The 25613-nt window shown below is 47.3% G+C and overlaps 1 protein-coding gene across 1 annotated transcript in view; it reads right to left on the bottom strand.

The window, feature by feature from the left end:
* CDH23 (cadherin related 23) overlaps positions 1–25613 on the bottom strand; it is a 209158-nt gene that overhangs the window by 100724 nt on the left and 82821 nt on the right. The window contains exons 7-10 of the mRNA XM_064716315.1: positions 20794–20988; positions 17327–17455; positions 10699–10777; positions 501–613 (exon numbers count right to left, since the gene is read on the bottom strand). Coding sequence (XP_064572385.1) covers positions 501–613; positions 10699–10777; positions 17327–17455; positions 20794–20988 — 516 coding nt within the window. The remainder of the gene's footprint in view (positions 1–500; positions 614–10698; positions 10778–17326; positions 17456–20793; positions 20989–25613) is intronic.

The following is a 25613-nucleotide window of genomic DNA, read 5'->3' as shown; positions in this document are numbered from 1 at the left end:
CCCTCAATCATCAAGTTTTGGGCCACCAGACAAGGGGACTGTTGTTGCCCTGATTTTTTAAGTTTTTCTAAGCTTTCTGATGGTTACATTATTGTAATGAACTTTCTCTCACACTTTCCGTAAATAACTCATTGTTTTGCGTTCTTTTGTGGAGGAGGAGAAATTTGATGGACTGTTGGTTTGTCCAGTGTCATTGGAGAGGTGGCACTGTCACCCTCCAACCCACTGTCACTTTCAGAAATCTATAAATGTTAGAGTCAGAAAATAAACTTCCCTTTTCCACCTTGAGAGCAGCAGTGTGTGTGTGTGTGGTGTTATTTCACGTCCTACAGTGACAGACCGTGTTTAACATCTCACTTGGTCAGCACATCGTGGCTCTGGATGCCCAAGAGAACAACATAACCCAGGTTCCAGCAGCCACTAGCTGGATGGGGGTGTCCCTGCAGGATATCCTCCCCATCCTGCCCTGTCCATGTGCTCCCCAGCTGGAGCAGTCTCACCTTCACTGTGAGGATGAACCCAGAGGTGTAGAAGGGATTTTCCCTGTCCAGGGGCCCATTCAGGGTCAAGGCTCCACTGATGTAGTCCAGTGCAAAGATGCTGTTGGTGTTACCTGAGAAAAACAACAGGAATGTGAGCACAAGCAGCTGGCACACAAAACAGTGCTGGAGGCAACAAGGAGGGGAGCAAGAGGACACAAACTCCAAGCTGTGGACACAGAAACCTGGCACACTGTTCCAACATGCTTTGAAATGTCATGGCTGTAACACTCCCCTCCTCCTCTCACCTGCCCCAGCTTAGGGCTCAAAATGGGGCTCTCCCTCCACAGCCAAAAGCTGCCAATGCTGGAGGCAGCTGAAGAATTTCAAAGGGTTTAAATTATTAAAATCTGTGACAGCAAAGCTGAAAGCAGGACCAAATCCAGCTGCTCTCCTCTGAGTGAGCGCTTGCATTTGCAGGGTACTGTGTTCCTGGGGTGGGCATGGCCTCTCTCCTAAAATCCAGGGGTTATGGGACATCAGTCCAGGATAATCACAGGGAGGCACAGATGGACCAAGCTCATGAGGAATTCTGCACAAACAGGTGGTGGTTTAGCTTGCCAGAGGGGGCTGAGGGGGATACAAGTCCAAATGTACTCAGGGAGAGGCTGCAGAGCTTAAAGAAAGAAAAAAAAATTCTATCAAGTAGTAGAGAAGCCTCACACAGCTCAGGAATTTCTTAGCTGGGTGTATTAGAAGCCAGTGAAAGTATCAGCAAAACAGTGTGGTCACTTGCCCTGCTTTTATGCTCTTGCCATATGTGTTGACCTTTTGCAGCTGCCTGGTTTTCCTCTGGTGGAGCAAAATTTGGCCCCTGTGCCTGTCCCTGCATGCAGGCAAGGAGCCAGGATGCCACTGAGCATCCCATCCCATCCCATCCCATCCCATCCCATCCCATCCCATCCCATCCCATCCCATCCCATCCCATCCCATCCCATCCCCAGCTTGAATTTCCTCTGGAATCAGACACTCAGAGGGGATTAAGACAACGTGCTCTGTGGGAATCCATAAAATCAGGGGGTTTTGGGAAAGCTGCAGAAGGCAGGCCTCAGAGACAGCAGAACAGTGATTAGAGCCAAGCAGCAGCCATGAGATTGGTCAGCAGAAAAATTATGTAAAAAGTAGAAAAGCAAGGACAAATAGAACAATGGTCTGTGTATTAACGCTGGTCTAGAATAACTCCCTAAGCTACAGAAAAGTTTATCTAGCAAGATATTAGAAAGTTCTAAGCTTAATAATGGAGCTCTGTGCATTGTGTTTTAAGGCTCACAAGTAGGTATTGTATTTGAAGTAAGCAAGCATTGTTTAACCAAAGGCACGTGTGCTTGTGGTGGTTGGATAGAACTACTGTCAATGTGCTTTTGCTTTGTGTGATTGGTCAAAAAACTTATAAAGTGAGTTGTAACATTAAGTTCTCAGTCTGCTGCCTGGGATGTGAGCTGATAACATCTTCTCATTGTCATAACCATGTAATGAGGCTGATGCTGGAAAATCAAACAACTCAAGGCATGTTCCACAGCAATCCCATCCCATTTGTGATTTGTACAGAGACCCCAACCAACAATAATGCTCGAGTGTCATGGCCAGCAGACACCAAAAGGACAATGTCCTGCTTGGGACTGTGCCTGTGGCAGCTCCAGGTGCTCCCCCTGTGAGCCAGACAAAAGCCAGCAGTTGGTGTGTGGAGCCTGGGACACCCGACACCAGCCTGGCACAAAAGCAGAGCAGGCTGCTGAATTAGTGATGCCCAGGGAGGTTATATATCCAGGCATATGGTCACCCACACAGCTCCCCTCAGCATCCTGAGGCATGCAGAAACCCCTGAACAGACACAGACAGCAGCCAGGAAACCCTGCAGGTAAATTCCAGTCATCCCAGTCAAAAGGAAGTAAAAAATAAATCCTGTCTTCTCAATACATCTCAGCACGAACGAAACACACACAGCATTTGTCATTTCCCTGGAAGGGAGCTGCAAGACAGATCTGCTGCCACAGAAAGTTGTTTCCCATCACTCAGCATCCACCTTGCTCCCTTCCAACCTCTGCTGGATCACAGCTGTGATCACAGCAATGCTGCGAGGGCCCTGACGAAGGAGGAATGGTGAGGAGGACTCCATGGATAGCAGAAGGCTAATTAATTACTTTATTATCCAATATTATTCTATACATCTAAAATTGAATCTGCCGAGCACTCAACCCTGCTCACACTGCTCTGAATCTCGTGACTGTCACACAGCAGTCCCAACACACACACACACACACACTTGGCCGAAACAAAACATCCTCACTTTGGATAAACAATCTCCATATTGCATTCTACTTTTGCACAAACACAGGCACAGCAAATGATAATAATTGTTTTTTGCTTTCTCATTCAGAGAATGTGGAACCCAGAAATATTCTTGGGAAGAATTGTGCCTTGCTTTTCCCTGTGAAGGGAAATGTGGGGCTACATCCTCGGGATGGCCAAAGCCTCCAGGTCTGGCCATCCCCTCCCTCCCACCCAGGAGCTGCCCTGGGCCTCTCCTCTCTCTCCCAGAGCCTCAAGTGCCTTGACACCTTTCTTCCCATTCTATCTTCCTCCTGGACAGAATTCCCCCCATTCCTGTCCTTGCTCCTCTCTTCTCTCCATCCCAAATGCCCCACTGAGCTTAATGAGCTCACCAGGCTACTTAAAATATTAGCAATGGCCTTGTGTGTTTTTTTCCTGATCTTTTGCTGCTGAACATGAAGATCTCCAGTCTCCTCCCCTCTTTCCATCCTGGCTTCCCACTTTCCTGCTGTAATTTATGTCTGACTCCTTGGGAAGCTTCCCCTGCTCCCAGCTTTGAAGGACGCTTCAGGAGATGGATGGGACTGTGCTGCCAGGCATTTCAATGCTCCAGGACACCAGGTTGCCATGGCAAAGTTTGTGCCTCAGGGTCACCTCCCCCTGATATCAAGTGTAATAAAATGCAGAAACAATGGAATTCAGTGGAATTAGGTCAATAGGGGAGGAATTTGACTAAACACAGCGCTGTGCTACCTGTCCTAAAAAGGGTTATGTGTTTCAGATTTGACCATGGTGCTTTTTGAAAGATGGGCAACTAAACTGGGGGCTCAAAGGCCTCCCAGGCTGCTCGTCAGAGGCTGTTCTCTAGCTCATCCTCCCCAACACCATCAGATACTCATCCTATGCCCACTGGGGCTTCCTTTCTGCTAGCAGAGAGTTCCTGGCTTTGCAAATTAGCAAATTTAGGGAAAGAAGTGTCCCCAAAATCTCTCCAACCACCACTTCCTCGCTGCTCTGACCAGTGATCCCTGCTGAAGCACTCACACTGCTGAACAGTGCCCATTTCCCGAGACATTTTCCTTGCCAAAATCCCTCTGATCATCTTCATGTGCCTTCACTTTCCAGAGAACAGAAGGAAAAAAATAAGGTGGGGAGAAATTTGCCAGTTTTTGTCTGTCCCTCTCTCCAGAGGTACACACACAGGAATGTGGCAGAAATTAAAGGATGGGAAAGGAAAGGCTGAACAGCAAAATGGGGCGAGAAAGAGAAGAAAAACAAGGCGGGAAATGTTTTAAATATCAGAAAGACAGAGGGAAAGAGGAGAATGACAATGAGAAAAAATTGAGAACTCTGGGACAGCAGTATGAATCTACTTCTGGCAGACTTGTTGGTCCCACCTGGCAAAGAACAGGCTTGTTCAGGACCTACAAACCCAGCTTTTTGTTATGACACGGGTCAAGAAGAAGGAGGAGTTTCTCACCCACCTGTCTGTGTGCAGGTACAGGGGCAGCAGCAGTTCCTGCATGCACTGCAGCCATTCAGGGCCCTGGGAAGGCAGGCACTGGGGGGATGCTGGGCTGGGGGCACTGGGATGGATCACAGGAGCCCATTCAGAGTGTTTTTCCAAGCTCATTGAGGAACGGATGGTGGCATAGGCATCATTTTGGAGAAACGCTGCTATAACGAGGGGTTTTATAGATGAGAGCCATAATGTTTAATTGCCCTCAGCCAAGCTCTCAGTTTAAAAAGGCTGTTAAAAGTACTGGCTCAAACCCAGAGAAAGGAGTGGGGAGGAAGAAAAAGGGAAAAAAAAGGGGGAAAAAACCACACCATCAATATCTCCTCCTTCCTCCCTGCCCCTTTAGCCCTGAGCACCTTTCAAGGGAGAGATGCAGCTATTGCCCTGCTCCAGTGAAGAGCCACCTGTCAGCCAGGGCCAGCTGTTTTCCCAGGGCAGGATAATTGGGCTGCTCACGTTGGGAGCCAGGGCTGAACTTGGAGCGTGTGACTTTCACGAGATGTGAAAGGGGAACCCATCACACACCTTGCTCCGGATAATTTATTAATCAAAATGTGCTCCGTCAGGGCTCCTCGGGCACAGGAATAGATGCTGTTGGATGTGGTTCATGGAGTCAGCAACAGACACAGTTATTAGCAGATAAATAGTCCATCAGCTGCCGTGAGCACCTCGCTGCTCTTCACCTTGAGTTTCTGCCCCCACCCAGGCAGGGAAGCACTGCCAGGGCAGGGGCCTTGCCCCGTGATTAAATTCAGAGGCAACAAGTCATTTCCAAAGGAAAACTGGTTGTTACAACCTGAGCTTGTTGTTACAAATCGAGATGCTGTGTAAAAACAGTGTCCCCTTCTCCTCTTGGTTTGCTGCTCCTCTGGGGAGATGCAGCTCTCTGGGATAACAGGTCTGAGCCCAAAGCTGTGTGCCAGCGCTCCCTCTCACATGCCTGCTCTGCAAACAGGCCCTTTCAGTACCTTTCCCCAAGGATCTGTCCATTCTAGCAGAACTTGTGATCTTGCAGAGCTCACACCAAATGCTCGCAGCTCCCTTTTTTGGAACGGAATGTACAGTACAAGGAAATAAAAGGAGGTATTTATCACCCAAGGTGCAATTTCCCTCCCAGATTTGCTGGGAGCTGTGGCCGAGCACCAGAGAGGAGAACAGAACCCTCAGAGCTTCTGCTCTGAGTGTAATTCCTCACACAAAAGGATTCTGAGTCTTGGACCACAACCATCGTTCCCCCACGTCATCTCAAATGGGCTTTTTGACATAAACCCCACATCTCCAGGATCCACAGCTTTCTGAAATTCCTCCATGAAAAAACACCTCAGAACCAGAATTCCTCCATTAAAAACCATCTCAGAACCAGTTGTTTTTGCGAGCCATGACATTAACAGAGGTGGTCCAGGTTCATTGTTCTCCCCTGGTGGTGAACATTGAATCCCAGACCGATCTGGGTTGGAAAGGACCTTAGAGATCATCTCATTCCAAACACCTTCCACTAGACCAGGTTGCTCAGCCTCGAACACACACTAAATCCCAAAAAGCTGAACAGGAAGTCCCAGAAATTAAACAGAAAAGATGCTTTTGTTTCCTGTTTACACATAAAAGGGAATGTATAGTTTTAATTACAGCGGGCCGTTTGCTGGGGGACCACCTGCCACGCAAGCCATTATCCCAATCATATCTCTTTCCAACGACTCCTGGATTGCCAGGGAGCCAAAGCCAGATGCCAACACGATGACAAAAAGCAGCCTGCAGGAGGATGGGGAGCCACTGAGCCCAGGGAAGAGGGGCTGTGACCGCAGCCACCATCTTTGCTTTGTGCTGTCTCATCCCCTCGCATCGGCAGGGTGGGAGCAAACAGCTTTTGATGGATAACTCGGCGCCAGGCGCTTTTCCACCCATCAGCGTGTCCTCCTACAGAAGTGTTCTGCTGTGATGGCTGCCTTTAAATCACACGGGAAGGCCCTCCCAGCAGCTGGAATTTATGAGGGCTTCAACACCCCGGCAGCTCACCGAGCGAGGAGAATGTGGGAAAAACCGTGTGGGAATAGCAAAACTAGCAGGGCCTCACTTCCAAGGGTGCTCCCCAATGGCTGGTTTAAGGGTTTTAGGGAAGTGCCTTCTTTATTAAGGCAGGTCAAGCTATGGAGGGGGATGTCGGCAGCTGAGGGCTTGGAGACCTCTTTGGCCACTTGACCCTTCCTCAAGGATTCATGCTGCACTTTCATAAGGAAGGCAGTGGGCTCTGTTAAAAGCACAGGAAGCATGTTCTGAGAGTGCCACTGCACTGATAAATTACTCATATATACATATTATATATATAAAAAATATATCTATGACATTTTTTTCCTTAGCAGAAGATGGAGAACAATTATTTCCAGCTTTCCTCGCACTTCTGTTGCATTGTGCAAATGATGATTTTTAATTCATGTTTCCCTCGGGGTGCGCCAACTTAAGGAAGAGAGGCTTTGCTGGAAACTGCATCAGACTCACAAAATAATCCAGTTGGGAAGCGGGGGTAGGAACCCCACCCTGAGGGTTTGTGAATGGCCCTAAGGACCATCTCTGACTGAAAGCTCCCTCCCCTCTCCCCTGAAGGACTCTCCAAGCCCAAGGAAGGACGTATAGATTGCCCTTGTGCAATCTCCCGCTGCCCATCCATCACCACACCTGAGATGTGTCAGGCAGGCAGAGAGTGACATGTGGGACCCTGTCCCCTGGGTTAACCCCTCAGTGCCTGCCCAAGCAGCACAGGTCACCTTCACACCCTCCTGCCAGGAGGCTCCTGGCTCTCCTGGAAATAAATGAAGCCCAAAGTTTACTGCTAGCCAGCAACACGTGAGCCAATGCGTTTTCCTAAGAAGAGCTCGCAGGCTGAAGTCTCCTCCCGCCTATTAATTAAATTGCTGTTTAACTCGCGCTGAAAATCCTTCCCTTAAAGAGCCAGAGGATTCCCCGTGCCCCAGGCGGCGTGCAGAGGCAGCAAATGTGAAAACACAGTGCCGTCTGCAGGGCTGATCCTGCCCAAAACTGCCAGGGCCCTCCCGATTCCTGCCGGGAAAATCAATCTCTGTTAGCCCGGAGAGCTCCCCTAAATGAAAAGCCTTATCTAGAACAGGTCGTGTTATACAACAAGTCACTGCCTTTGCCTGGGAAATGAAAGATGATGAGGCAGAGTCCCCGGCACAGAGGCTATCTCCATAAATCTGCCAAAAAGGAGCTGTGGATTACTTTGCTGGATTAATTATCTGTCCTTCAAGCAGAGTCCTGACCTCAGTGGCTGAGCGTCTCCAACCTGTCACTGCAGCCAGGGAGGCAGGCAGGGCTAGCACAGGGCTCTGGCCATAGGAAAAGCAGCAGGAACACCCTCTGGAGCAATGGGAGCCCTGGCACTGGCCAGACTGCTGGCACCAGGGGCTTGAATTGTGAGGTCTCAATTTGGGTTTCTTTTTCTATTGGGCAGGGAGCCCACTCCTTGTAAAGTGTGAAGTGAAAAAGTTCATTTTCCTGGAGTTAAAACACTCTGAGGGGACGGAAGGGGCAGAAACAGCTGAATGGCTTTTCCCTATTAGATATGGAAATGATTCCCAGCGCAGGCAGGACAAGCAGCCAAAGCCATGGCACAGCTACACCAGTGCTCCTCCATCATCTCAGCCCTAACAGCTTTGTAAGCTGGCGGCATAAAGCTGGATCTCGAGTCTTATTTTATGTGGTTATGGTTAATCTTTTAGTTTTATTGTGTTCCTGTCACGGGAGGACCTTGTGCTGGAGATAGCTGTATAAATAAGAGCTGCTGCAGTACATCCCCAGACGTGGCTGCCCGAGGGATGGAGCTCAACGGGACAGCAGCAATTCCAAATTAATTTTTAAACCCCACCTCCAAATCACACCGATGCTTTAGGCATTAACACCGAAGGTATGATGAACAGCCAGGTGTCTTCTCAGCTCTCTACTGCTGTACATACCAGCCTAAAAGGCAAAAGCAGAGCAGCCACACACTAATCCTGTATCCAAAAAACTCTGAGAGCTGGGAAAAGGCATCATGCATCCCTGCAGGGGAATGGGAGCAGCATCACTGCCACCTCCCCTCTGGAAGGGAGCTGAAGAGCCAGGTTTAATTATTACTTCCACCAGCCACTTTCACTTTTGCTTACGGTCGGTTTCTAATTTAATTTGCTTCCCCGTTCCCATATGTTAGGCTTTTTTTCTTTTTTTCTTTTTTTTTTTTTTCTGCAAAATTGCCATAAAAATTTTCCAGCGCGGGCGCAAAAATCTGCTCGCTGACCTTTACCATCGTGATTGAGGATAATGAGAAATTAATTAGGCTTTACCTGCCTGCCAAAAAGAAAATGGCTTGCCTTGGCTGAGCAGGAATTTGGAAACGCATTAGATGCCAGTCCTGTGTCTGGACTCTCACACATCAGAAAGCAACATCAGCTCTGTCCACAGAATCTGATCATCCCCATCCAACCCCTTCTCCATGAGACCCTGCTGATGACAGGAGAAAGATTCCTGGCCAGTTAGGAAAACACTTTGTAATTCTCATGTTTGGAGAAAAAAAAAATAGTGCAAAGTAGTTTAATCACTCTTTTGATCTGTTCAGCTGGATCCTGTGGTAGAAGAGCTGCCCCCACCAGGCAGGACTGCAGGCAAGGGTTAAGCTCTTGGCATACACAAGCAGATGTAAGGCTGTGTGCAATGATCTGCCTGCAGGTCTTTCATCCCACTGCCCATCCAGGATGGCCAGGCTGACAGCTATTTTACCATCCTCACCGTAATTCAGCAACCTCTGCAAAATCAGATGGATGTTTCAGTCCAGTCTCCAGTGAAAAAGAACCTGTATCAGCCAGAAGAGAGTCCCTGCTGCACCTTGGGCAGCAGATACCCACAATCTAGGACAATCTCTTGAATAAATTGCAGAGGGAATTAGAGGAATAAATAATCCTCGCATCTTCAAAGGCTGGATACTTGCAGTCAGGATCAGTGGACTTGAAAGTCAGGGTGAAATCACCTTGACCCTTGAGGCTGATTAAAAGAGGGTTTGAAATGGCTGGGCTTTAAGGAAAAGAGACTGGGAAATTATTCCTGCACGTGGGGGCAGCACCTGAAGCATGTGGTGGGGAGGGGAAGCACTGCTGCTGTTTCTTGCTGGGGAAAAAAACCCCAAAAAGTGATGCCAGGAAGACGGTTACAACCCACACCCACCAAGCTGGTGCCTCGCTTCTGGGTCACCCCGAGCAGTCTGTCTGTCCTCACCAAAGCAGCATCAAAGTCAGCTGGGCTATGGCAGAGATTGCTGAGCTCAAGGCATCTCAAATGAAACAGGCCCAAGCCCCCCAAAACTGGCCTTCCCATAAGGGTTTTATCTGGAAACACCTTCCCAGCCTGCCCTGCCCCTGCTGCCATCAGAAGGGATGCTCAGGCTACGGAGACAAAGGGGCCAAGCATTGATCCACTCAGCCACACCAGGAAGGGCTGCCAGGCTTCAGAGCCAGACTGCAAGGGCAGGCTCACTCCATGTGCCTGGCAGAAGGCAGAAAGCCACCACCACTTTAATTAGGCTTCCTCCTCTAGCTCTGCACCCTCACGGGCCCAGTCCTCGCATCACATCTTCTGAAACTTTTGGGAAACACCACAGAAACCACCAGGAGCCATTCAGTCCATGCTCAGTCCTGTTCTCTCCTGGAACAGAACATCCCCTCCATGGGGTTGTGTGAAGCTGAGCTGTCTGTGGCTCATCATTTCAATGTGAAAAATTTGCTTGGAGCTACCTGGTCTAGTGGAAGGTGTCCCTACCCATGGCAGAGAAAGTTGGAACAATCATCTTTAAGGTCCCTTCCATCCTAAATCATTCTATCCATTCTACGCCATGATTTCCCAGGGATGGGATGTACAAGGACTTGCAGGGTTATCCTGTCCATCCATCCATCCATCCATCCATCCATCCATCCATCCATCATCCATCCATCATCCATCCATCCATCCACCCATCCATCCATCCATCCATCATCCATCCATCATCCATCCATCCATCCATCCATCCACCCATCCATCCACCCATCCATCCATCCATCATCCATCCATCATCCATCCATCATCCATCCATCCATCCATCCATCATCCATCCATCATCCATCCATCCATCCATCCATCCATCCATCCATCATCCATTATCCACCCATCCATCCATCCATCCATCCATCCATCATCCATCCATCCATCCATCCATCCATCCATCCATCCATCCATCATCCATTTATCATCCATCCACCCATCCATCCATCCATCCATCCATCCATCCATCCATCCATCCATTCATTATCCATCCCTCCATCCCTGCTGGGTCCCTTCCATGCCCCCAGGACTCACCAGACACGATGGTGTAGCCGATGCCCCGGGGCCGTCCCTTGTCCTGGTCCACGGCCGTGATCATCCTCACGGTGGTGCCCTGGGGAGGGACAGGGGACAGGTGTCACAGCTCTGCTGGGGCTGCCACAACGACCTGCACCTCTCACCCTGGGCCAGCTGCTGTGGGACAACCTGTCCTGGGACATGGCAGGTCATGGAAAATCCCACTGCCTGCCCTTGGAGCAGCTCAGGCTCAGTACTCATCACCCTGGTGAGGGTGTTGATCCACTCTGCTAACCCACCCAAGGATGTAGCTGGGAATGCTGAGGGCATCACCAGCAGGAAACAATTCCCCTTCACCACCACCTTCAGTTTGATCTGCCATTGGCTTCCCAATTTCAGCCTGGCCTCTTCTCCCGCTGCGTTCCTCAGATGAGGCACCCCAGGCAAGAAGGGCTGCTTACACTGACCATTGGCATCCAGCTGCACCACTGAGTGAGCTGAAGAGATTTTAATTGAACCCTTGAGGAGGAAGAGGAGGAGGGCTGGACAGATGCTGAGAACCCACAGGCAGGAGCTTCTGCAGCTGCCAGCTTACCCACTCATCCTCCATCCTGCGCTGTTCCTATAACCCAGCAGAAAGAGCCAAGAATCCCCCAAAACTGACAAGAACAACATAAGAGGGACCCGAAATTCTTGTTTAGCTCCTGAAATAAAAATATCCTGCTCCATAAGTCAACTTCCCCCGCCGCAGTGCAGTGAGCCCCTGTGAATACCAACACATGCACATGCCCGTAATTAATGTAGTGTGAAAAAATTTACAACTCAGCTGTTCTTGTTTTCATTGGCTTATTAACAGTGGGGAAAGCAGCAAATTTTTTATCATTTTTTTTCTTTCCCCTCAAAGGAAATGTCAGCAGAGGAGTTTGCATATCTAACGAGGGAGCAGAGCGGGTCGGCAGCCTCGTGCTCGCCCCGCAATCCATCATTTGAAGGCCAGAGGGAAAGCTGAAACATCACTGGTGGAAAGAAGGGACTCACAGGACTTGCAGATCCCTGTCCCTGGGGGCTGGATGCCGCTGCTGGCCATAAAGAAGGCTCTGAGGGCCAGGCAGGCTGCCCGTTCCCTGATCTCCGAGGGCATTTCAACAGACTCCTTAAGTAAATCCATGTTATTAACCGAGAGCGTTAGCCATAAATCCCAGGTCACTGGCCTCTGAGCAGCACTCGGCTGCTGAGGCTCAGCAGCCACCCAGAGAGCCTCTAAATTACTGACAATAACTGTGCTTTCCCAAGAGCACACAGAGAGAGGAAAACCGCTGCCAAAGTGGGGAAGGAGCCGGTGGAAAAGCAGAACAGGGGATGTGGGAAGGAGGGCAGGGCAAAGTGGAGGGAAAAAAACGGGTGATGCATTTCAGTGTGGGGTGATGCATTTCAGAGTGCCCTGTCTCAGCATAGTTTTGCTTAAATGATAATGTAAAATTACAATGCAAAATTATAATGTAAAATTACAATGTATAAATTTTAATGTATTATACTTTTATACTATATTCTCTCTCTATATATAGTTATATATATATACACACATTCTCTATATACTTATATACTCTCTCTATATATATGTATGTATATATATGTGTATAGAGAGAATATAGGTATATAGAGAGTGTGTATATAATAGTATTTTATTATACAGTATAATTATATATCATATAAGTATATAGGTAAATAGATAGTGTGTATAATAATATAATAGTATTATATTATTATACAATATAATTATGTATCATATATAAAGATATATTATACAGTATAATATTAATATACTGTATATCATATTATACAGTATAATAGTATTATACTGTATATATATACTGTATATATACTGCACTGTACTGTATGTATATAGTGTATATATATACACACTCTATATACTCTCTATATATGTATATAAATAGTATTATATTATACAGTCTATATATTATAATTATATATCATATATAATTATATATTATACAGTATAATAGTATAATACTGTATATATATGCTGTATATATACTGTACTGTACTTTATATATATAGATACATACCCTATATATATCTATATACTCTATATCTATATAAATAGTATTATATTACACAATCTATATATTATAATTATATAGAATATATAATTATACATTATACAGTATAATAGTATCATGCTGTATATATATACTGTATATATACACTGCACTGTGCTGTATGTGTATATATATATACACTCTATATATATCTATATACTCTCTTTATATATGTATATAAATAGTACTATACTATAGTCTATATATTACAATTATATATAATATATAATTATACATTATGCAGTATAATAGTGTCATGCTGTATATATAGACAGTGTATATATACTGTACTGTACTCTATGTGTATATATATACACTCTCTATATATCTATATACTCTATATATGCATATAAATAATATTATATTATACAGTCTATATATTCTGTACTGTATTATACAATACCCTCACATTCAGCAGAATCCAATTCAATCTCTAATCTCCCATCCCCACGGGAAAGAAATTATCCAGAGATTTGATCACAGGAATGAGGGCTGTGAGGGACCACGCTGAGGTTCACCCTCTGCCCTCGGCAGGCCTGTGATGATGATGATGATTATGATGGTGATGGTGATGATGATGATGATACCCTGCTGCTGGGTTTTGGCACTGGGGCTCCCCCCATTCTCCTTGCAGCCTCCTGCTCCACAAGCACCTCCTGGGGATGAGCCATGTTTCACCAGTGTCCAAGGAACATATCTTGGAGTGGTGCTGCCTTCCCTACCACCCATGGATGCCACTCCTGGAACCACAGCAAGATCCTTCACATCCCACCTGGCTTCCATCCAGGCACCCACAAGTCTGGTAGACGCCACTTCTTTGGGATGGACATTCCCTTCCTGGGCAACCACAGCGTTTGTGAGCAGCCCTGAAGCTCCCAGGAAAGGGGCTGAAGAAGTGGCACATGGCAAAACCTCTGGTAAGACCCTGGAGCTCTCAGAAACTCCCAAATATCCCTGAGTTTCCTTTTAAAACAAGACACAGCTCGCCCGCCCACTGCAGACAGCAGTGGCTGGTGGGTACAGAGAGAACAGAATAACTCTTCCCCTCTGGGAGAGGAGGAAGAAGGTTTAGAAAAGTAATAATCTGGGAAAGCCTATGCTTAAAAAAAGGCAAAGAAAATAAAGAATGGCACATTATCCAAACAAAATCTGAGGGTTTTTTGAAGAGGGGCAGGGGTAAATCAATCCTTTTTTAATAAAACCCTGAGCTTTTAATAAAGTGTTCACACTGATGGGCTGGAAATATTGTAAGAAAGAATTAACTCGGAGCTATTGAGACTCTAGGGCAAAACCAGCACTGATTCTACATTATTTCTTCAACTCAAGGAGTTTCTGAGGAGGAGGGGGATGGTGCTGAAGAATTAAAACTGTTTTAATGATGTTTGACACGTTATCTGTACCGTTCTACTGCAAGGGAACACAAGTGCTGGTCTTGGGGCTGTGTGCCGGTGGGGTTAGGCCTCACGTGGCTCCCTGTGGGATGAAGCACACGTTCACAGCCCTCAGCTTGTCTCCTGGAGAGTGGAATCCCCTTCCTGCACCCACAAAGTGAAGCTGCAGCACTGCCTGAGGTGCAGAAGCTGGGGCAGAACTGGGGTGCAGAAAAGCAGGAGCTCATCAGAACCACAGCAGCTCTGCAAGGGGAAATGTCCCCTCTCCTCCAGCCATACCAGCCTGTCTGGAGGACATGGAATAATTCAGGTTGGAAAAGCCTCCTGAGATCATCCAGTCCAGCCATTCCTCCAGTCCCTACCTGTCTGGAGGACATGGAATAATTCAGGTTGGAAAAGCCTTCTGAGGTCATTCTGAGGACATTCAACACCAACCACACCACCCAGCCTCCAGCTGCTGCCAGGACAGACACCCAAAAACCCTCTTGAGGATGAGGAACACGCCTCAGAGCTTTGCCACAGATGCAGGCACACTTGGGTGCCCTGGGAGAGATGCCTGAGCCGTGCTGGGATGATAAACAACATCAAGAAAGAAGATACAACACCTCCAGGGACAGCAGAGTCTCTCCCTGCTGCGTCCTCTTCCTCTGCCCGATAAGAAATTGCTTTCTTCTCAGTGTCACAATAGGCACCTGCCCAAAACGCTTCTCAATTATGCTCCCAGATCCTGGCCTGAGAGAAATAAGAACTACAACTGCACTCTACTCCCCTCTCAGGCCCCTCCACCCCTTTTCCTTCTTCTTCTCTTACAGGATTAGGGACTTGAAAGGCGAAGCGCAGCCCAGCATTGCAGCAGAAGGAGGAGAGGGGGGGTGAGCGCTTCAGAAAGCTGCCACGGCAAAAAAAATCCCATTTCTCACTTCTTAATTCCAGTCAATTCCAGTCAAAGGGCTGATAGAGATCTGTTTGTGGTAATTTGCTGCAGTTTATCCACTCTTTTCACCTTCTATCGGCTCTCCGCTGACGGGCTGGCTGACATGCTGTTACTCGAGTGAGGAAATTAAAATTTGATGCAATAATCCCAAATAAGAAGGATTTTATTAGGTAATGTATACACTTTAGATGAGGTATTCTTGCCTGATACATTGATAGGGGAGCACAGACATGCTGTGCACCACAGATAAAAAGAGGGAAGAGAGACAGGGAGCTGCAGCTCCGTGGATTTAGGGCTGGGATGAGATGCCTTGAGCCCATTTTGACCTGCTGAGTCACATGTCAGGGTAAACATCACCCAAAAATGCACCACAGCCTCTTGGTTTGACCTGCAAGCCTGTTTTTTTGACTCCCCACCCAAACTAGTGATCATCATTTTGATAACCAAGACATTCACTCCACACCTGGCTCCTCTCAGGGGGTAGAGCACAGCTGATGAGAGGATTTACACTGGGAGACAAAAAATGCACATAATTAATGGCTGGACTTGATGAACTTTGAGGTCTTTTCCAACCAAATGACTCTGTGTTAAACGCCAGGCTTGCCAAAGCAAATCACACCCTTGTTTCAGCAGTGGAATTTCTCCCAGAATTTGGGAATTTGGGTCCAAACTAGAGGGTGACACCACTCAAAGCAGTCTCCACCTCCAGCAATTTTCCTCTTCACCATGCCTCTGGTGGCACCTATCCATCCCAGATACCTCAGTGCCTTTGGAGATTTTGCACGTGGCCAAGAGAAATTAAAATCTCTGAACCTGGTGGGAATTCCTTCCTCCTTTTCCTGTGTCACGTTGCACAGTGGCAATTTGCTGCTTCCCTGACTGCAAACAGTGAGTGTTCCAGGAATAACTGTGGTGCATGCTGCTGTATTGACACAAAGGGATCCTTCAGCCTTAATATATATGATTATTTGGAAGTCATTCCCTTTCCTGGATACCAGATCACTCCATGGAGGTGATGCAGTCTATGATTTTTAATACTTATGGCACTTTCATGCCTCTAATTTCATTTAAAGCCTTTTTCCTCCTAGTTAAGTGTGATCTAGTTTGTGGGGTTTTATTTCCCTGCAGCTCACTCTGTCCATCCCAGAGATACTCCTTAATACCAACAAAACTTTTACTTTGTGAATAATCCATGAATAAGTTGTTTTTTTGGCCATTTCTGGGCCAGCAGACAGGTAATGTGCTGTGTCACCACGGGATTTGGAACAGTACAACTCAGCCCTATTGATCCAGCACTCTCCATGCCCCAAAGTGGATAAAAAGGCATAAATTGAAGCACACTGGAGTTCCCTCTCCCTCTGAACAGAGCCACCAGGCATTTGAGATCCGGAGCACCATACAAGTTACGGGGTGCACATCTGGTGTGGGTGCCCACCATGCCATGACTTTAAGGCAAGTTTTCCCTTCCACACACAAAAATATTTCCCTGTGGACAAAGTGATGGGATGCACAGCTGTGGATGCTGTGGAGAAGGGCTGGTGCTTGGATTAAAGCCCTTGGTGGGTCTCCAAAATGGTCTCCATTCCCTGGCTGGATTGCTCTACTGCATTTCAGGGTGTACTTTTAATCCTGACTGCAAAGTACCAAAAATAAAAGAGACAAATTTCTCATTGAAAGTCCCAGATGAGATTCCCTCAAGAAACATCTCCCAGAGCCCAAGCTGCCCTCCACGCTCCCTGACATCTGTGGGGGGAAAAAAACAACCTCATCCCTGCTGTATTCAGGGACTGGGAGACGCTTTTCCACAAACAGCGAGTTTGCTGACAAACCGAGTTTCAGAAGAACTAAAATGATTGGACCAATTTGGCAAAACCTGGGGGAAAAGACTCAAAGTGCTGAAATGGCTGATGATTCTGGCATTTTCAAAACTGCCTCATTTCAGGAACGTTTAGATTTTTCCTTCAAGTCCTCTATTGGAAATGGCATGCAGATAGACCGTGGGGAGGAGACGGGGTGACTGTCTGCTCCCAACAATGCAAACCCTCTGCAGAATTTAAGGAAAAACCCTCAACAAAATATTTTATTTGGGGTCCAGTCTTCCTGAACCCCTGTGCTTAGGCTGCCTGTTTTAAAAAGGGCTGAATGTTTTGGATCTGGCTGGAATTGTTTCAGAAGGAAGCCCCATGGAGCACAGCCCTTACCGGAGGTGAGTTCTCGTAGATGTTGGTGCTGTAGGGCAGGTTGATGAAGATGGGGTCCATGTCCTGCACGTCTGTGATGATGACTGCCAGGTTGGCCAGAGTAGACAGAGGCTTGTGTTTGTCTTGGTCCTTGAAAAAAAGAGGGGAGAGAAAGGATTTCTATCAGAAAAACAGAATTATTCAGCAGCATTAAGTCTTTCGTGGTTGCAGCTGGGACAGGATTTCTGAATAGTGGAGGTAATCATCTCTTTTTCAAGCTACCTGCTGGAATTATTGTCCACTGCACCTCCCTCTAAGCTGAAATACAATATGCATTTCATTGCAGCATCAGCCCTTTCAAACGAAGCAAACACCAATTTAGTTTTCATCACATTTTGAGTGAAAATGCAGCAATGCTGTTCAACATCTCCTTCAAAATGTAAATTCCTTCCTAATGCAGACACAGCCTAAAGTGGCTCAGCATGGTCAGAGCCAGGGGTGGGTGCCAGCAGTCTCTCTCATACCCACAGTGCTGATGCCTTTACACAGCTGAAGAGGAGGCTCTGGGACACCTCAGAGCCCCTTCCAGTGCCTGAAGGGGCTCCAAGAGAGCTGGAGAGGGACTTGGGCAAGGACAGGGAGGGACAGCACAAGGGGAAATGGCTTTAACAGAAAGAAGGCAGGGTTAGGCTCTGAGCAGGGGCAAAGACTGATTGCCAGAAGATTAATGTTAATTTAAACTCTATTCAACAGCTCAGCTTGCACATTATCCTCTTAACCTGCAGGGCTCAGTGTCCGTGGCCTGGGTGGACGTTTATTCTGACTCTGCTGTTAGTGCCATCAGGTTCAAGTCCTTTGTTTCTTCAGATAATGTTCCTTCCCCTCCCCTTCGCCTCTTAAATTTTGTTTCAGGCACCACAGATAGCACTGTAAAAAACAATAATGCTTCCAATTTTCTCACTGGACTGTCTCGCCTGCTGTCCTTTCCAGCCTCTTTCTGTGCTTGCTGCCTTCATCCCTGGGATGGAGCCACTCCTGCCCTGCACCCATGCTCCTCAGCAATCCCTGCAGCCACCCTGAAGCCACCATCACCCCATTTCCCCCTCTGGACCATGCAAACTGCTCATCAGGCAGACAAAAATCTGCATTTGCTCTTCCAGCTCCTGCTACGCTGGTGCAACTCTCACATTTCTTTCCCAGCACATTTCTTTTCCCTGGGGTTTCTCATCACTCTTCTTCTAGGAATCACTAGCACTGACCAAGGCAAGGAGATATTCCCACAGCTGCCACCCAGCCCAGTCCAGAGACAGCATTTAAATCCTTGGATTCCCCAAACTGGAAAGCACTGGATGCCAGGAGTGTATTGAGCAAGTAACAGGTTGCCCAGAAAAGCTTCCAGGGCAGCTTCCAGCAGCTTCCAGGGCTGCTTCATCCCTGGAAGTCTTCAAAGCCAGGCTAGACAGGGCTTGGAGCAACCTGAGATAGTGGAAGGGGTCCTTTCCCATGGCAGAGGGCTGGGATAAACTGGGCTTTACAGCCCCTTCCAACTCGAACCATTGTGGGATTCCATGGAGTACCAGATACACCTCCATTTTATCTTTGGTGGGATACAGGGCCAGGCAGAACTGGATGGGCCAAGCTGACACCACTGCATCCCTAAGGAAATCAGAATCCTGCAAGATAGTTACATTTCCATCAGGAACTGTGTTTGGCCCCATATTTTCCATTTTCTGTCAGCAACAGACAATGGCAAGGAAGCCAAAACCAGAGAGGCCCTCTTTGTACTGGAGTATTAAAATAAAAGAAGTATGTTTCAAAATAAGAAAGCAAAAAAAAAAAAAACAAAAACCAAACAACAAAAAACCAAGTTTCTGGAGCAAATTCCACAGCCTGGAACATGCAGGGCTTGGCTGAAATGTTGTGATGTTTGCCCTGCAGTGTATGAGTGTCCAGGCCCGCTGCTGTGAAGAGAGAAGCACAGCCCTCCGTGTCCTCCTGACATTTGTAGCTCTGCATCAAGACAATGATCTTGATTAAATCACATGCTTCAAGAGCTCTAGCCAGCTGCCTGGAGGGGGCAGAGAGGGTTTTCCCCCCCTCTCCTGAGCGTGGGGCTGGGCAGATGTACTGTAGGGCTGAATCTCACCTTCCTGTGTTGCGTGCGAGGTGGGGAAGGAGCTGGCACCCCGAGCTCCAGCCCGTGTGCTCCTTGACATTCTCCAGCTCTCTCCAGACTGAACAGCAGGGATAAAACACCCAACCACATGGGGCATGAATTTACCATTTCCCATCTCAAAGGTCCCCTCCCAGCATGATGGCATTGACAGTAATTAAGACCCTGGCTTCTCCTCTGCCCACCAGAATTTTAACTTTTGATGTCTGAACTTAATACAGGTGAATCCACTTGTAATAAATCACAGTGTACAAGGAATGAGTCTGGAGGATACCAAAGACATTTTTCACTCAGAGGGTGGTGAGACACTGGCACAGCTTGCCCAGGGATGTTGTGGATGTAGTTCCATACCTGGAAATGTTCCAGGGCTGGCTGGAGGGGGCTTGGTGCAACCTGATCTAGAGGAAGGTGCCCCTGCCCATAGCAGGGGGTTGGAATGGGATGGTCTCTAAGGTGCCTGACCCAAACCATTCTATGAATGGTCTACATGCCCTGTACTGGGTTTCATCACCCAGGAGCTGCTTCCCTTGCTGCAGAAGCCCCTGGCACGTGTGAGATGCTGTTGGAGAGGTGCAGCCATTCCCCACAGTGACTTAAAACCACCCAGAGACTGCACTGCTGCAATGCCTTGCTAAGCAGAAAACACTGGATGTGCCCAAAAGCAGATTTGCCAGAGGGCAACAATATAAACCCCAGACGACACCTGTGCCATTCACATTCTCTGAAAAAATCCCTTTGCCCAGGGTTTTTCTCCTGGGAAGCTGAGAAGTCTCAGAGAAAAGGAAAACAATTCTTATCTCATTTGCTTCTCCTGTGTTGTTGCTCATGTGGAATGTGTTTGGAGATTGTTTACCCACAGGTGATTGTTACATTGGATTTCAGTGTGAGTTGTTTTCACTCTTTGGCCAGTCAGGGCCAAGCTTTGCTGGGACTCTGGAAAGTCCCAGTTTTCATTATTACCTTTTTAGCATTCAGTAAGTATCCTTCGTGTATTCTTTAGTATAGTATAGTATAGTATAGTATAGTATAGTATAGTATAGCATTCTTTAATATAATATAGTATCTGAAAGTATATTCTTTAATATAATGTGGTATCATATAGTATATTCTCTAATATAATGTAGTATCATATAGTATATTCTTTAATATAATATAGTATTAAAAAGTAATAAATTAGCCTTCTGAGAACATGTAGTCAGATTCATCATTCCTACCTTTGTTGAGGCATTCCCAGCACATACAATAAACCCCTCCAGGCATTCCCAGCACACACAATGAACCCCTCCAGGCCTGCAGCTGCCAGGGCCAGACTCACCGTGGCGTTCACCTGGAGCTGGTAGGCCTGAGTGACTTCGTAGTCCAGCTCCCGGATCACCGTCACGATGCCACGGCCGCTGTCGATGGCAAAGAAGTCGGAAGGGGGCTGGAAGGAGTAGAGCACGCTGCCTCCAGCCCCCTGGTCCGGGTCCGTGGCGTTCACAATGAAAATTGGCGTGCCCACGGGGGTGTTCTGGAGATAAGAAATAAATATCAGTAACACTGTAATTTTTTTTCTTTTTCTTTAAACCTATTTAAACCTACTCTAAACTAAGCACCCAAAAAACCACCAACAACTCACACCTCTAATCCCCAAACCAAACCCAAACCATAACATTTCCAACACCAAAAAAACTAATAAAATACTAAATCAACTAAACTACAACCATTAAAAACCCTTTCACAATTTATCATTTCTTTTAAAAAAACAAAAAAAAATTAATATTGTTTAAATTTTATTATTTTAAAAAAATCTAAACCAAAACAAGTACATCTAGTGGTGCCCAACGTGTGGCCCAAACCCCCAAAACCAGCTGCCATGGGTGTCCCAGACAGCAAAGTCCAGTTAATCAGGACCTGTACAGGCCCCTCAGGCAGGCTCCAGAGCCTCAGGCAGTCTTAACAAGCTCATCTCTTGAGATCAGCTCTTCTGGGGTTCTAGAGCCCCAAAAGCCACCTCTAACCTGGCACTCAGACCCTGGGGAAATGACTTCTCTTTTTCATGGGAAATGGTCTCAATTTGCAGCTGCACACGCTGGCCAAAACTGAGGCATCACCCTGAAAATTTGCAAAGTTTGCTGGATTTCTCCAAAACGAATGCTGCCACCAAGGAGGACCCTGCAAGCCCTCAGAGCACTAAAGGCCACCTCTCATGTGATACCCAGACCCTGGGGAAATGACTTATTTTTCCCCATGGAAAATGGTCTCCCCTTGAGGCCACTTGCAAACTTTGCTGGGTTGCTCCAAAATCCAGCAAACTTTGCTGGATTACTCCAAAACTGAAGCTGCCAGCAACAGGCTGAGGTCTCACCCTGAAAATACCCCAGTGATTCTCAGCTCATTTGTGATTTTGGCTCTTTGCTTGCTAAGTGCCTTTGGCAGACACAGGGAGAAAGGGAGAGCAAGGAGAAGGCTGTGTGAGGTTCCACAGAGGTGTCTTTATTGGTATCTTCTGCAAAGGGTCTCAGTGACAGCTCTTCTGCCAAACTGGGCAGAAATGGGGATTTTTATAGGGTATGTGGGTTTCAAAAAACAGTCCAATAGTAAGGGTTGAGGGGAAAGTGACCTGTGGTCTTACAGAGAGATAACAAGGGTCCAAAGGTGGGAGAGGGGCTTCTTTTGGTCCACTTATCATGACTAGGCATTTCTTATCTTAGACAACTGACCACCAGGGAGGCCTAGCAGGCCCTGTGCCTGCCACAACACTGTGCACCATTTCCACATCAAACACATCCCAGCAATTTCCTTTTCCCACCAGGAGTGTTATCCAGAGACCCAGCAACTTCAGCCCTGTATTTCCAGGACATTTATAAGTTATATAGCTGTATTCTTTATTACAGTATTGCAGGGCCTATAATAGTTGTTACACACTTATAATAATAGTTATACAGCTCTGGTCAAGGTGGCACTCTATCACAAACCCTTATTTTCCCCAGACATCCCAACTTCCCAGAAAAATTGCTCTCTTTGCTGAAACTTGTTTTTTGCCCAAAGGCGCTTTTATTTTTGACGCTGACTCGCTCACTGTTTTCACCACAAAGTATTAAATATAGGAGGGCTTTAAAAAAATAAGGGGAAAATTAAAAAAAAAGCGTTAAATGCAACACGGAACTTCACATAAAAGTCAGTTGTAGTTTCCACAGCAACTACAACCTGGCCCGATTAACGCAGGCATGAACAGTTCCATCGTCATAAATCTGGAACTAATCTACATGCATAAAATATGCAGCTGAGTGCACAAAATCAGCAATGGCAAGTGCAGTTTGGCACTTCTTATTGTTTAACTTCACAGCGGGGAGAACAATTATCCATTTTTGGTGGAACAGCTGCATGTTCCTATGCAAATCTTAAAATGCATATTCTTGTCTCTCCCTAAAGGCACGAGCACAGACTGCCAGCTAAAAAGCTCTGCTGGGGCTCCAGGTACACATCACGACACCTTAGGCACGTCCCCCTGCCTGTGACACCATCAAAAGGGTTGACAAGGAGCTAAATCTCAAAAGGGGACACAGCAAAGGTCACAAGTGAGACCTGGCATTGACCTTTATGGCCTGCTGGGATAATAAGGATTATTCCTGAAAACCTCTTCCCAAGTCTCTGTGTTTTATTTTTAACTCCTTTCCTATTGAGTTATTAGCCCTCAGCTTACAGAGAACTATCCTGAAGTGCTGAGAGGATGGAAAGGAGGCTTGAGGAGAGGCAGAGTTTAAAAGATGGGGCACTGTTTCCAAGAAAATCCTTGGCCAAAGCTGTGAAACAAACCGAGCCATTTTCAGGTTTTTTTTGGGAACCACAGGGCTTGCAGTAAACCAAAGGTTGTCCCACTCAACACTTCTACTAGAAAATATTGGAAAACAGGGCTCCACACTCAGGAATCTTATTTAACCAGCTTAATCCTCAGTGCAAAGAACCAGAGAATCCAAATTTTCCCAGTTAAGGCTCAGGCCAGCAGAAGTTTGCCCCCAAGGCAGGTGGCAGGATTTGGTACAACAGAGCAGGGAGCCCAGGGCACACTCTGCAGCTCCCACTGATGAATCCAGGCTCAGGACACTCATCCCATGCCCATCCCTCATGCCCCTGCCCTTGTATCCAGGCATGTGGCATTGCAGGGACCCAAGCTCACCTTGGACTCCAGCAAAATTCCATTTGCCTTACGCCAGTGCCGCTTCTGCCAAGGTGTGAGAGGTTGTAGCTCCCACTTAGGTTTTCCATTTCCTTTCCTTTTTTTTTCCCTCCTCTATATCAAGCTGCTCTAGAAAGCCTCACAGGGCACGGCCTGAGGATTATTTTTTAAAGTGCCTTCAAGTTTCTGGGTGATCAGCAGTCACAAAAGCATAAAAGATATAGCTGGAAGGGACCTCAGAAGAGAAACCTGGCCCCTGTGCTCCGCCTAAATCATTCCCATCCTGAAAGCCTCCTAGCAATGGAGACACCACACCCTCCCCAGCCCATCTGTCCTGGAATTTTGCTGCCCTTTGCCTTATAGCTGCTCATTTTCTGGAAGCTTAACCCAGCCCTGCCCTGCTGCCGTGTAAACCCTTGACTTAGTGCCCCACACTCAGCACCTTAATCCTGGCTTGGGCATTTAATCTGCTCAGGAGCCAGGATTTTGTCAGCTGGGGGTGACAAAGAAGCCCTTCATGGGTGGCTGTGGTGGGTGTTTGCTTTCTGAGCACTCCTAAAACACTTTCCAGACAAAACCAGAGCATCTCCCCAGCCTCTCTTTTGGGCTACCTGCCACCTCCAAGCCATCACCACCAGGAACAGCTCAGAGCATCCATCAGCCCTCCTATTACTGCTTCTACCACCTCACTCCAGGTGCTCCAACAACTCAGCTTCCTTCCCAGAGCCACCAACTGGGGTACTCAGCACCTTAATCCTGGCTAGGGCATTTAAACTGCTCAGGAACCAGGATTTTGTCAGCTGGGGGTGACAAAGAAGCCCTTCATGGGTGGCTGTGGTGGGTGTTTGCTTTCTGAGCACTCCTAAAACACCTTCCAGACAAAACCAGAGCATCTCCCCAGTCTCTCTTTTGGTTCCCCCAAGCCATCACCACCAGGAGCAGCTCCAGAGCATCCCATAGCCCTCCTATTACTGCTTCTACCACCTCACTCCAGGTGCTCCAACAACTCAGCTTCCTTCCCAGAGCCACCAACTGGGGCACCAAACTCACAACACACAGCACCACAAATTAACCATTCACAGGGAGAGGCAGAGCAAGGGTTGCACTGAAGGCTCTGGGCTATATTGCCCTGGGAATAACAATATTCATAAGGATAAAGCTGGCTTTCATGAATATGCTTCCTCTCCTTTTTAAGTGCCCCCAGCCACTGCTTTTAACATGCAAATCCTCTCTGGTCACCCGTGATTAGGGGGCTGCTCTGGGCTGCCCGGGAGAGAGGAGAGCTTGATTTCCCCTGCATTGTACTCCACACAATAGCCCCAAAGCAGGCTTTGAAGGGACTTCATCTCCTCGTCCTTGCAAAGGAGGAGCTGCCTGGAGGGGACACGGAGGTCACCAGCTTTGCAGGGTGACTTCCATGGCTTTATCCTTGTTTTACAGCTTCTCCCTTCCTTGGCCAGGACAGCAGGAGCTGTACAAGCAGGGAATGAGCTCTGGACAAAAAGATCTGGCCCTGGGAATCATCATGGACATCAACATCATCTGAGGGGCTGAGAGGGACCCCAGGGCTGGATCATGAGCAAAGCAGAGCCCCAGTGAATTCAGGAGGGGAGCAGAAGGGCTTCCAGGCAATAGGAGGAGTGTGACAGGAAGCAGAGAGGGAAATCACTGATTCTGCCCAAAATGCACAGCTCAGTGAGAATATTTCACTACCAAACACGTGCCCTTATTCCCAACAGCACACTGGGGAGAGGATGCAGACCCATAAGGAGTGCTCTGGGTAATGCATCTTTTTTTTCACAGCTCAAAAAAAAAGGAAAAAAAAAAATCCCCCAAACCAGCAAAACAAGCTGTAGGGTGCAGACATCCCATGTTAACAGTCCTGCAGGGTAAAAAGGTCTCATCAGTGCTCATGCCCAGGCAGGCAGTCAGGACTCAGAGGAATTTCAGGCCATCTGCCTTTAAAAAAGCATCAA

This window comes from Zonotrichia leucophrys, chromosome 6 (assembly GCF_028769735.1).
Source record: "Zonotrichia leucophrys gambelii isolate GWCS_2022_RI chromosome 6, RI_Zleu_2.0, whole genome shotgun sequence".
Lineage (NCBI taxonomy): Eukaryota > Metazoa > Chordata > Aves > Passeriformes > Passerellidae > Zonotrichia > Zonotrichia leucophrys.
This window is presented reverse-complemented; position numbering and strand designations above follow the sequence as displayed.